Source organism: Gobio gobio (genome assembly GCF_949357685.1).
Source record: "Gobio gobio genome assembly, chromosome: 18".
NCBI lineage: Eukaryota > Metazoa > Chordata > Actinopteri > Cypriniformes > Gobionidae > Gobio > Gobio gobio.
The window spans coordinates 5934331-5946022 of NC_137111.1; the positions used below are offsets into that span (position 1 = coordinate 5934331).

Below are 11692 nucleotides of genomic sequence, written 5' to 3' on the forward strand. Positions count from 1 at the left end.
GATTGGAGAGTAGTTACTTAAACAGTTTATATCTTAAATGGGCGTAAATAGTTTGGAGAAATAGGAGAATATGATATTATTAATTCTACATTCGATCGGTCTTAAAGGGGCAGCGTCTAATAAACCTGCTGACGATTGAGCCATTCATTCGAATCGAACAAAAGGCAAATAGAAAATATTCACATCTCTTGAATTAATAACTTTAGCTTTTATAAGCATTAATCTATCAATTTATACAGTGAAAACTATGCAGTGTTATTTTACATTTCATTACTTTATTAGATTTCTTTGTAGGTTTGTTCTTTACTGTAATATTAATGTTAGCAGACCTTCCGAATGCCTGCACACTGGTCCATTTACACATAGATGTTTTATATTTTTGTTCAAACTTTGCGGTTTCTTTTGCTATAGATATTTTACTTTTCAGATTATAAAGCCATGTTAATTATGTTCTTAATTATGTTTTTTTTTTTCATAAAAATAAAATAAATAAAGTATAATAAAAAGAACCGGTAAGAATACTGTTAAAGTACCGGATCGATAAGCAGTATCGGTAAGAGTAGTAATACCATTAAAACCTTAACGATACCGATCCCTATCAGTAATACAGTGGAAATTAGTAGATTTGGTTAGCATGTTGATTTGCGGTGTGCGCCCCTAAAATTTCTGGTTGTGCCCCTAAAATCTTCAGTTGGGGGCCACTGTGCTCCTAGTGAAAAAATTTAGTCTGGAGCCCTGTGATAAGTGATTTACTTCTGCATTTTATATAACAAATGTATACAATAAATAAATCATTACTGCAATAATGAAAACATAACATGCATTATGAGAATAATTAGCGACGCACCGCTGTATCCGCCAATAATCGGTTTCGGCCAATTAAAGAGATTATTTTCACGATTGTTGAAAGACAGCCAATGATCAGGGCCGATTATATCCTGTCAATCAAAAGGGGGCGAAGAACGTGTCCGACTGAAACTCACACTGTGTGTGCAGAACATCTCTCTCGTGTTGAATACACCCTTTTCACACACTCTGATGACGCGTTTTAACGGTCATCAATATCGTAAATCCTGCAACGTTTTTTGTATTTTCATTTTTTTAAATATATATGTATGTACATTTATAACACTAATACTTTGTATTTTATTACTTTTGCATCAAATTACAATAAAAAAGTTACCGCTGCTGTGAGGGTGTTTAGTAATAGCGTCTATGGGAGTGATGGTAAAAATTTGCATATTTCTCTCTTTTCACTGCCGTTATCAATCTCACTCTATTTTTTCCCTCTTTTTGAAAGTTGTGAAATCACTACTATGGCGTTTTTCTTTTGCTATGTGAGCAAATGGGCACACAAAAAAATATTCACATTCACAGCTAAAATATTTAACCCAACTATGACGACTTCCGCTCTGAGAAACCCAGAAATGTGAAAAGGGTCTATTGACCGTTCGCAAAGACCCGCCCCCTTTAGTTACTGTTGCTATGTCCGACAAGCCATGCGCTCTCACACCACACACACACACACGTTCTTATGTAGAGCAAACACATCGCGGAGCAAAGAGGACGCTGACAACACGCCGACAGACAGGACAGAGCAAGTTCCCTTTGATTTGAAACAAAGTCTCAACTTTGAAATTGTCATTTTTTAAGAAATGTAAACAATAAATAGCGTTTTGTGGCTCTTTAATGTGTGGTGATCGCTGTAGCGCCTCAAGCTGCTCGTGAACCGATCATCTCTTCCTTCTAGTTCATTGATAAGCACGAAATAAACATGAATGAACACTAAAAGAAATGTTGTTTCAACCGCGTTTTCCAAGTTCAAGTCCACCGACGTTAGTCTACTAACTCTTCTGACTGCTTTGTCGGACAAACCGGCAGATTCTGCGATGTGATTGGTCAGATCACCTGTCAATCAAAAGTGCGGCGAAGGGTGAATTGAGGGCTGTTAAAGTTAATGCAATAATAACACACAGAAAACAGTGACGTTAAAGCAGCTCTATTCGACCCTCTGATCAGGGTTCAGGGTTGGCAGTGCTTGTTACTTCTGATAATAAACAAAGCCTCAGCTTTCAAATGATGTCCGTTTTATCACAAAATTCTAATAAATGGTGTTTTGACCATTTGCAAAATACACTTTTGCATGGTGTTTAAAGATATGTGTATACACAACCACCCTACAATGGTAAAAATCCACCCACTCCACAATCCCCATAAACCATAAGCAGTGTTTCAGAATAAGCCGTTTGCAGATTGTGTGCAGTGACGTCACATACACTTAGACTCCGCCCACAACTGCTGACAGACTCCGCCCTATTAGCATAGAGCTCAGAGAACTCAAGCGTGATACCGTGATCGGTTTCCACCTGTGCAATAAGTCCATTCATGAAATTTCTTCACTACTAAATATTCCACGCTCAACTGTTAGTGGTGTTATAACAAAGTGTTCGGAACCACAGCAACTGAGCCACGAAGTGAAATCACAGAGCGGGGTCAGCGCATGCTGAGGGTCGCCAACTTTCTGCAGAGTCAAGAGCTCCAGACCTCCAAACTTCTGTGGCCTTTAGATGAGCTCAAGAACAGTGTGTAGAGCTTCAGGGAATGGGTTTCCATGGCCGAGAAGCTCATCCAAGCCTTACATCACCAAGTGCAATGAAAAGCGTGGGATGCAGTGGGGTAAAGCGCGCCGCCACTGGACTCTAGAGTAGTGGAGACGTGTTCTCTGAGTGACCAATCAGCTTCTCTGTCTGCCAATCCCATGGACGAGTCTGGGTTTGGCTGTTTCCAGGAGAACGGGACTTGCCTGACTGCATTGTGCCAAGTGTAAAGTTTGGTGGAGTGGGGGATTATGATGTGGGGTTGTTTTTCAGGGGTTGGTTCCAGTGAAAGGAACTCTTAATGCTTCACCAAGACATTTTGGACAATTTCATGCTCCCAACTTTGTGGGAACAGTTTGGGGACGGCCCCTTCCTGTCCCAACTAGGCATGTGCCGGTATCAAATTTTCATGTTGCGATTAATTGCTGAAGCTTTTATCACGGTATACGGTATTATCACGATATTGAAATAAGTTGCAAAAAAAGTGTTGTCATACTACAACAGGTTAAATCACTTTCTTATAACAAAAGAACCAAACATTTAAATACAATAAAGCAATACACAAAAATGTATAAAGTAAACAAATATTTAAAACAGATTAAAGTGCAAAAGAATTATAAAGAACAATAGGTATGCTGAAATGTACATTTAACTAAGATTAATTCATTCTTTAGAAGTATTTTTCATTGTCAGTTTGTTAATGAAGGAACTAATGTTAAATACTGGAGCCTTGTAAAGTGTGTGATTGAACAACAGTCAGAACATATTCAAGGGCATGTAATTTAGTCCAGATTAAAATATAAAATGCAAGTTTGAAAATGAATAGCCTTAAGTCTTTAAGTATTATGTATTATGTATTAGGTTATGTGATTACTGGAGAAACGGCTGCATTTCTGCTGTTCCGTCAGCGCCCTCTGCTGTCGAAGAATGAATGTGCACTTCAGCGAGTCTCCTCATTCCGCCATGTGCTCGGCTCATGCACGGTCTATTTACATCAGTGCGCGTTCCTCTTTGACGTGTTTTTCATTTTAAACGGTTGATGGGTAAAGTATTCTTAAAATTAATTCTAAAAATCGGAATAATTTGTAATAAATAATTATTCACGGTATTTTGAAGTGCCCACGATAACAATATTGGGCATGTTCATTATTGCGGTATATTGTATTACCGTTTACCGGCACATGTCTAGTCCCAACATGACTGACCAGTGCACAAAGCGTCGCTCCATAAAGACACGGATGAGCGAGTTTGGTGTTTGATGTGTTTGAATTTGGTAGTAACTTGATTGGCCTGCACAGAGTCCTGACCTCAACCCGATAGAACAGCGTTGGGATGAATTAGAGCGGAGACTGAGAGCCAGGCCTTCTCGTCCAACATCAGTGCCTGACCTCACAAATGCGCTTCTAGAAGAATCCCCATAAACACACTCCTAAACCTTGAGGAAAGCCTGAAGAGCTGAAGCTGTTAGAGCTGCAAAGGGAGGGTCGACTCCATATTAAACCCTACAGATTAAGAATCTAAAGGCAGGCGTCTCAAAACTTTGGTCAATATAGTGTATGTTGATATATTTAAAATATGTTGTTCCTCTCTCCCGACTTATAAACTGTACACTGACTGTAGTTTTTATGAACAACTTGAAGCTTGACAATCAATGCAGCTCCCCAACACAGAGCCCTTCCTACACACAACATACATTCAGCATGCATTTCACAATAGGGCTAAAGAGAGACATTTAGCGCCAGACCGTGCATGTGAACATCTTTTGTTCTGAGAACAGCTCCAGCAGTGTTACTGTATAGCTCTACTGAGCTGGACGTCACTTACAGGAATGTTTCCACCAAACATCAATTTTATCATTGTCAGGGGTTCCCACTCTCTAGAGAACGGCAATCTGCATGAATAGACCACTGACAAGAGGAGTGGAGAAGAACATGAACCTTCATGGCTTTGACATTGAATAAATGAAGCTGTAATGAACTTTTCTGGTGATGATTCTAGAGGAAGGATATTCAGAGCATCACAGTTTCCAGCGTGTCTGAAGCCTTGATCACATGGTGTACAAGTCATTGTTACTGGAAGAGCTAAAACGGGATTCAACGTGTGTGTCATTGATGCCTTAACAAAGTATAAAATACCATATTTAATTCACATGAAATGCATTTATCTCAAGTTTATAAGTTCTTGTAACTGATGATTTTGTCATGAAAATCACAACTGATGTCACCACAAAAGCATTACAGCAAACAATTATGTGTTGAGACTTCATATTCCTTCGTAAAGCAAAAAGATTAGTTCATAAACGATTCCTTTCAGGAAACACATACTTCAGTGACAACCTATAACATGAACTAAAGCACATGATGCACCAGCGCAGAGCCGTGTATTCAATAATCACACAATAAATCATTTGTGTAATGACTCACGATGTGAGAATAAACTTCATTTTTGTGAATCAATTCAAACTGCAATCAATTCAAAAATCATATTCAACTCACCAATCACATTTGCAAATAAATGCTACACTGAATAGCGTCAAAAAGGTGAAATATTAATTTTTCATACCGCAATATTTTCTGCCTCTGCTTAGCAGCCAGGCTTGTTAAAGGAACACGCCACTATTTTTTGAAGATCATTTTCCGTCTCCTCTAGAGTTAAACAGTTGAGTTTTATCATTTTCGAATCCATTCAGCCGATCTCCTGGCGGTAGCACTTTCAGCATAGCTTAGCATAGATCATTGAATCTGATTAGACCGTTAGCATCTCGCTCAAAAATGACCAAAGAGTTTCGATATTTTTCCTATTTAAAACTCGACTCTTCTGTAGTCACATCGTGTACTAAGACCGACGGAAAATGAGAAGTTGTGATTTTCTTGACCGATATGGCAGGAACTATTCACTCATTCCTGCGTAATAATCAAGAGCTGTGAGCCGTCCCATGAGTGCAGCGGCGCAGTGATATTACACAGCGCCTGAAAATAGGCTAACCTACATCAACATAACCAACGTGACAACCGGCTCACACAGAGAGCAATGGGACTATTTTCAAGCGCTCCGTAATATCTAGGACAGATCGCGACGCCAGTTTTGCGGATTATTGGGTTTGAATGGTAAAAAATATGTACAAATGTACGCCCTGGCGAGTATTCGGGTAAACGCAGTCGGATATGTCTTTAGTGAATGTATACAGAGTTGAATGAGAAATCGGGTGTTGCAATGACTTTGGTCCGTGCAGCTCTTAAAGGGCCGGACCTCATATTCTGTGTGAAGCAGGGCAGGAACATGCCGGACAAGTGAGTTTTTAGGGTTTTTTAACCCTAAAACAATGATAAAACAATGAATAGTTACTTCTGACTTATTATTCAATTACTTTTACAGTTTTCCGCCATGGTATCGACTATGGCTGCGCAATATATCGAAATATCGCAATTGTACATATCGCAAGGGCACGCAATATCTGAATGATTGTAATAGGCTACTTCAACATTGTGAAAAGTGTACGTTTTAGGTCGACACATATAGCAGAGAATAGACTGAGCACACGACTGATACTTATGTGACTTGCTTGACGTTAAAAAGAGTTATTAAACGCAATAACTTGCGAAAAATAACTCCTTGAAGTCTCGCGCTGTCTGACACACACACACCAAAACGTGCACACAAGCCGTTCTTTTTTTCGTGTCTTGTTACACACTCGAACTGTCAAATACACACAGTTATGTCTTGATGAGTATTCATGTAAACACAGTCGGTTATGCTTTAAGTGAAAGATTCGGTTGGGGAAAGAAATAGATTTTACACACTTAAAGCAATATTGCATATCGAATATCGTATTATTTGACAAGGATATCGCATATCGCATGTTTCTTCAATATCGCACAGCCCTAGTATCGACTCAGTATCGGTATTGAGGTATTTTATTCTGGTATTGTATTGAAGTCATAATTTTGGTATCGTGACAACACTATTCTATATAAAAAGTATTTACTGATATTCTCTATTTTTTGTTATGTTGGTTTACAAATTTGTACCTTTACATTTTTACTCTTTTAGTTTTACTTTTTGTCAAGGGCTTGTTTACATTTATACTTTTTTATAGTACACTACTGAAGGCCAACGGTGCACGTTAAATTAAATGTTTTTAAGTAAAATTGTTGAAAATTATTTGTGATAAATGAGTCGATATTAATCGAGTCGTTAGTGGCAGCCCTAGTAATATAATTGCGTAATACTCATGGGGCGGCTCACAGCTCTTGATTATTATATGGTTCCTGCCATATCGGCCTAGAAAATCACAACTTTTCATTTTCCGTCGGTCTTAGTACACGATGTAACTACAGAAGAGTCGAGTTTTAAATAGGAAAAATATCGAAACTCTTCTATCGAAACTACGGTCATTTTTGAGCGAGATGCTAACGGTCTAATCAGATTCAATGATCTATGCTAAGCTATGCTAAAAGTGCTACCGCCAGACCCAGAAATCGGCTAAATGGATTCAAAAACAGTCAAACTCAACTGTTTAACTCTAGGAGAGCTGGAAAATGAGCCTATTTTTTTTTTTTTAAAGTGGCGTGTTCCTTTAAGGATGACCAATAAACTAGTTCTGATAACCTCTGGCCTCTAGTCAAACACTCCTGATAGCCAAAACAAAGGGACTTTTAACAAGACATCACCTAGCGAGACAGATTCCAGAAAATCAGGAACGTTTGGGTGTTTTGTCACCATGGTTTCCATATGTACAGAAAAAGTCTAGCATGCACTGTAGAAAACAAACAAATCTAAGATAATAAAGATTATTTGTCAAGCGTATTGCCTCCAGAAAAGCAAAACTCGCAGAATCAATGACCCTTAATCATATGACTGCAGCAGTGTCTCACACACACACACACACACACACACAGCTGACTGTGAGCTTATGATACTCAACAGCTGAAAGATTTTCTGCTGCTCTTCTTAAGCCACAAACCACCAAAAACAACAGCGATCGGCTTCACCTGAGCCCTCAACCCTCTAAATAAACACGTGTTTCTGAGCTCGAGTGCATTTGTATATCTCCTCAGAAACGCTCCAGAGCTCGACCGGATGATGCAGAGAAGAGAAAAACATCCCCAAGCCAGGACTAATGATCCAAATGGCATTGTAAAAGCATGAGGGCGATGCTTTTAGAGCGGCCACGATGGACAAGACAACCCGACACGCTGATCAATCATGGGCTTCGATTACAAAAATCAGTAGCACTTTACTATGAAGACTCCATTTGTTCACATTAATGAACTATGTTTGACAAATATACACTATTTTAGTGTCCTTGATACATGTTGCATGTAGTTACCATAGTAAATTATGCATAAATACATGCAACTAACCCTATAGTACATGTAGTAAACTTAGAACTTAAATGCATAATTACACTGTAACACCTTACAATAGGGTTACTACTTATTGTACGGTGTCATTGCTACAGTTTAATTATATATTTAAGGACTGAGTAATATTAATTAACTACATGTACTATTTACTATAGGGTTAGTTGCATGTAATTATGCATAATTTACTATGGTAAGTCTATGTAACAAGGACACTGTAAAATAAAGTGCTACCAAATAAAGTGTAATTAATCTGCATTTATTAATCTAAAGTTAATTTCAATATTAAATAATGCATTATTAAATTCAAAATCTGCTTTATTTAACGAACCTGAGTTGACATGAACAGTATTTTGATAAACTTTTAATAAATCGTGTATGGCAGATGTTAGTTTAACCGTATTGTAGTCTTACTTAAATCTAATGCAATCCATCTGAACACACAGACAGAGCAATGTTTGTAACAGACAGATAATCAGACAGACATGTGTCGTGTTATATTGTGTCAGCTACACTGTAAACAATGAATTAACGTATCCCGCTGATGTTCCGTTAACCCTCGCGCTGCCGCTCCCGGTTATTAAGCAGAATTCCACCCAAACCGAATGCAATCTTTACCTTTGTATTTCTCGAGCACATCCTCGTACGCCTGGAGATACTCCAATTCGTCCGCGAGCATATACGGAGCCGCTCCGTAACGGGCCATTACCGGAGCGGTTGAGGCTGGTCATTTACCGAACTGAAGCCCTGCCCGACTGACTGACCGAGCAGCGCTGCTGCGTGACCGGCGACGCCCCTGTCGCCCTCCCACATCCACAAACCGGCCAATGAGCGGGACTTCCTCTGCCGCCTCAGCCGTAAATCTCAGCCGTGCGCCCGTGAGAGGACGGGCTGCGGTTATCGGTGTGATTGTCATCAAGAGCCAGCGGGCGCTTGGCAACACTAACACGTTTAATTTTATTATCAGATGACGTTTTGCATGCTCATTTGAACAGCCCTGCTCTTCTTGACACTGTGCATGAGTGCTCAGCGCTCATCCGGAACGCTATATATATATATATCATGAGCGACTACATACATAATGTGTCATGCACAGTCATCCTCTATTTTCGTGCTCGCTGGCTGCCATGTGTCTGTGCGCGTGCACGTGCTCTCCAAGGTCCTAGAAGCAGAAGATTCCTGCCCTGATGCCACTCAACTACTGACATTTACAACCCGACCATTCTGAGCTGTTCTAACACTGATGACATGCAGCTTTCTTTCTATTTCACAATGCATCTCTTGTTATCTGTCTATATAGTTATTGTTCTATAAAACCATCTCATAGAAATACCAAACCATAAACTGTTTGTATATACGCTATTGAGGTTTTCTTTGATAGATAGATAGATAGATAGATAGATAGATAGATAGATAGATAGATAGATAGATAGATAGATAGATAGATAGATAGATAGATAGATAGATAGATAGATAGATAGATAGATAGATAGATAGATAGATAGATAGATAGATAGATAGACAGACGGAGATAGATAGATAGATAGATAGATAGATAGATAGATAGATAGATAGATAGATAGATAGATAGATAGATAGATAGATAGATAGATAGATAGATAGATAGATAGATAGATAGATAGATAGATAGATAGATAGACAGATAGACAGATAGATAGAACTACAGATGGATAGATAGAACTACAGATGGATAGATAGAACTAAAGTTGGATGGAGAGATGATAGATAGATAGATAGATAGATAGATAGATAGATAGATAGATAGATAGATAGATAGATAGATAGATAGATAGATAGATAGATAGATAGATAGATAGATAGATAGATAGATAGATAGATAGATAGATAGATAGATAGGCAGGCGGATATAGATAGATAGATAGATAGATAGATAGATAGATAGATAGATGGATGGATGGATGGATGGATGGATGGATGGATGGATGGATGGATGGATGGACGGACGGACGGACGGACGGACGGACGGACGGACGGACGGACGGACGGACGGACGGACAGACAGACAGACAGACAGACAGACAGACAGACAGACAGACAGACAGACAGACAGACAGACAGACAGACAGACAGACAGACAGACAGACAGACAGACAGATAGATAGATAGATAGATAGATAGATAGATAGATAGATAGATAGATAGATAGATAGATAGATAGATAGGCAGATGGATAAAGATAGATAGATAGATAGATAGATAGATAGATAGATAGATAGATAGATAGATAGATGGATGGATGGATGGATGGATGGATGGATGGATGGATGGATGGATGGATGGATGGATGGATGGATGGATGGATGGATGGATGGATGGATGGATAGATAGATAGATAGATAGATAGATAGATAGATAGATAGATAGATAGATAGATAGATAGATAGATAGATAGATAGATAGATTAAACTACAGATAGATAGATAGATAGATAGATAGATAGATAGATAGATAGATAGATAGATAGATAGATAGATAGATAGATAGATAGATAGATAGATAGATAGATAGATAGATAGATAGATAGATAGATAGATAGATAGATAGTTCTTTATTGGCTCTGATGTTTCCATGAAGAATCTTTACATTCCAGGAAAGGTTTTTCGATTATTCAAATGTTCCTCTGGTTTTTTTAAGAGCCTCTCGCTAGAGGATCTTTAGGGATATCGTAAAATTCTTCATCTCTGCGAAAAAAAACCTCTTTTAGAAACTTCATTAGTAAGCGCGTATGGCCATGAGCCCAACAGGAGCGCGCGTCCTCTCATTCCAGCGCTGGGAAGCGTCACGGCACAGATCCGCTGATTCATCTGACAGCCTCGAGCTTCCCAAAACAACCCCGGCTCCAGCGGCTCCATCAGAGGAACGCCTGCGCTGCTGCTCTCGGGGCTTATGAGGACCATAATAATCATTTACAGCATCAGGGGAGACGCATAACGCGCGATCCGCACCACCAGCTAAACTTTAATACAGTAACCCATGTGTGTCTGGAGCTCTGACTATAGTAAATGACAACAGGCCCCGTCATAATGCATGGATGATTATGGGATGTTTATGTGAGCAGTAAAAGTGGGATGTTTTGGTTTCCTACCCGCGATCCTGAGCACAGCTCTCTCGGCTGGATCCAGCACGGATCCTCCCTGGATCTTCCGCTTCGAGCGCTCATGTCTGGGTAAATTCCACGGTAACGTGTCCCCCGGTGCCGGCGACACCGACCCAGATTTCACACTGTAGTCTTCATCATCTGAGAAATCCGCCGAGGAAGACATGGAGCAGCGCAGGGACGCGTTCCCAGACCCGGAGCTCTGTGTGGAGAGACAATAGACAAGCAATCAATCGCGCGTTCGGCGAATAAAGCCAACGCGGTGCGCGTAACCTCACCATCACTGCGATCACAATAGACTGAGATCACAACAATAAAACAAAACCCCGAGCGGGATGATTTGCATGTGGCTCCTCCAGCAGGACACTCACCGCGGTGTGCATCTCTGAATGATGGGCAAATCCTACTTCCACTTGCCGTTCGCATACGGCGATGTCATTTTGGATAGAACCACACCCTTGTGACGGTATTCCGTCTCGCGTCGCCCGGTTTGATCCAAAGCATTAAACGGTGCGAAATCCCCCAGAGAGAGACGGAGAGAGAGAGAACGCGCAGCTACAGCGTCACCATCCACTGACACGCGCAGACTAGAA

The 11692-nt window shown here is 39.9% G+C and overlaps 1 protein-coding gene across 4 annotated transcripts in view; it reads right to left on the minus strand.

Annotated features, from left to right (window-relative positions):
- Positions 1-11692, minus strand: part of dst (dystonin) — a 338403-nt gene that overhangs the window by 301813 nt on the left and 24898 nt on the right. For 2 of the 4 annotated variants that reach the window (XM_079842869.1, XM_079842867.1), the window contains exon 1: positions 8579-8717. In XM_079842869.1, the coding sequence (XP_079698995.1) occupies positions 8579-8666 (88 nt within the window). In that variant the 5' untranslated portion in view covers positions 8667-8717. Of the gene's footprint in view, positions 1-8578; positions 8885-11087; positions 11302-11692 lie in introns of those variants that run through there. The other 2 variants (XM_079842865.1, XM_079842868.1) reach the window with 2 other exon arrangements.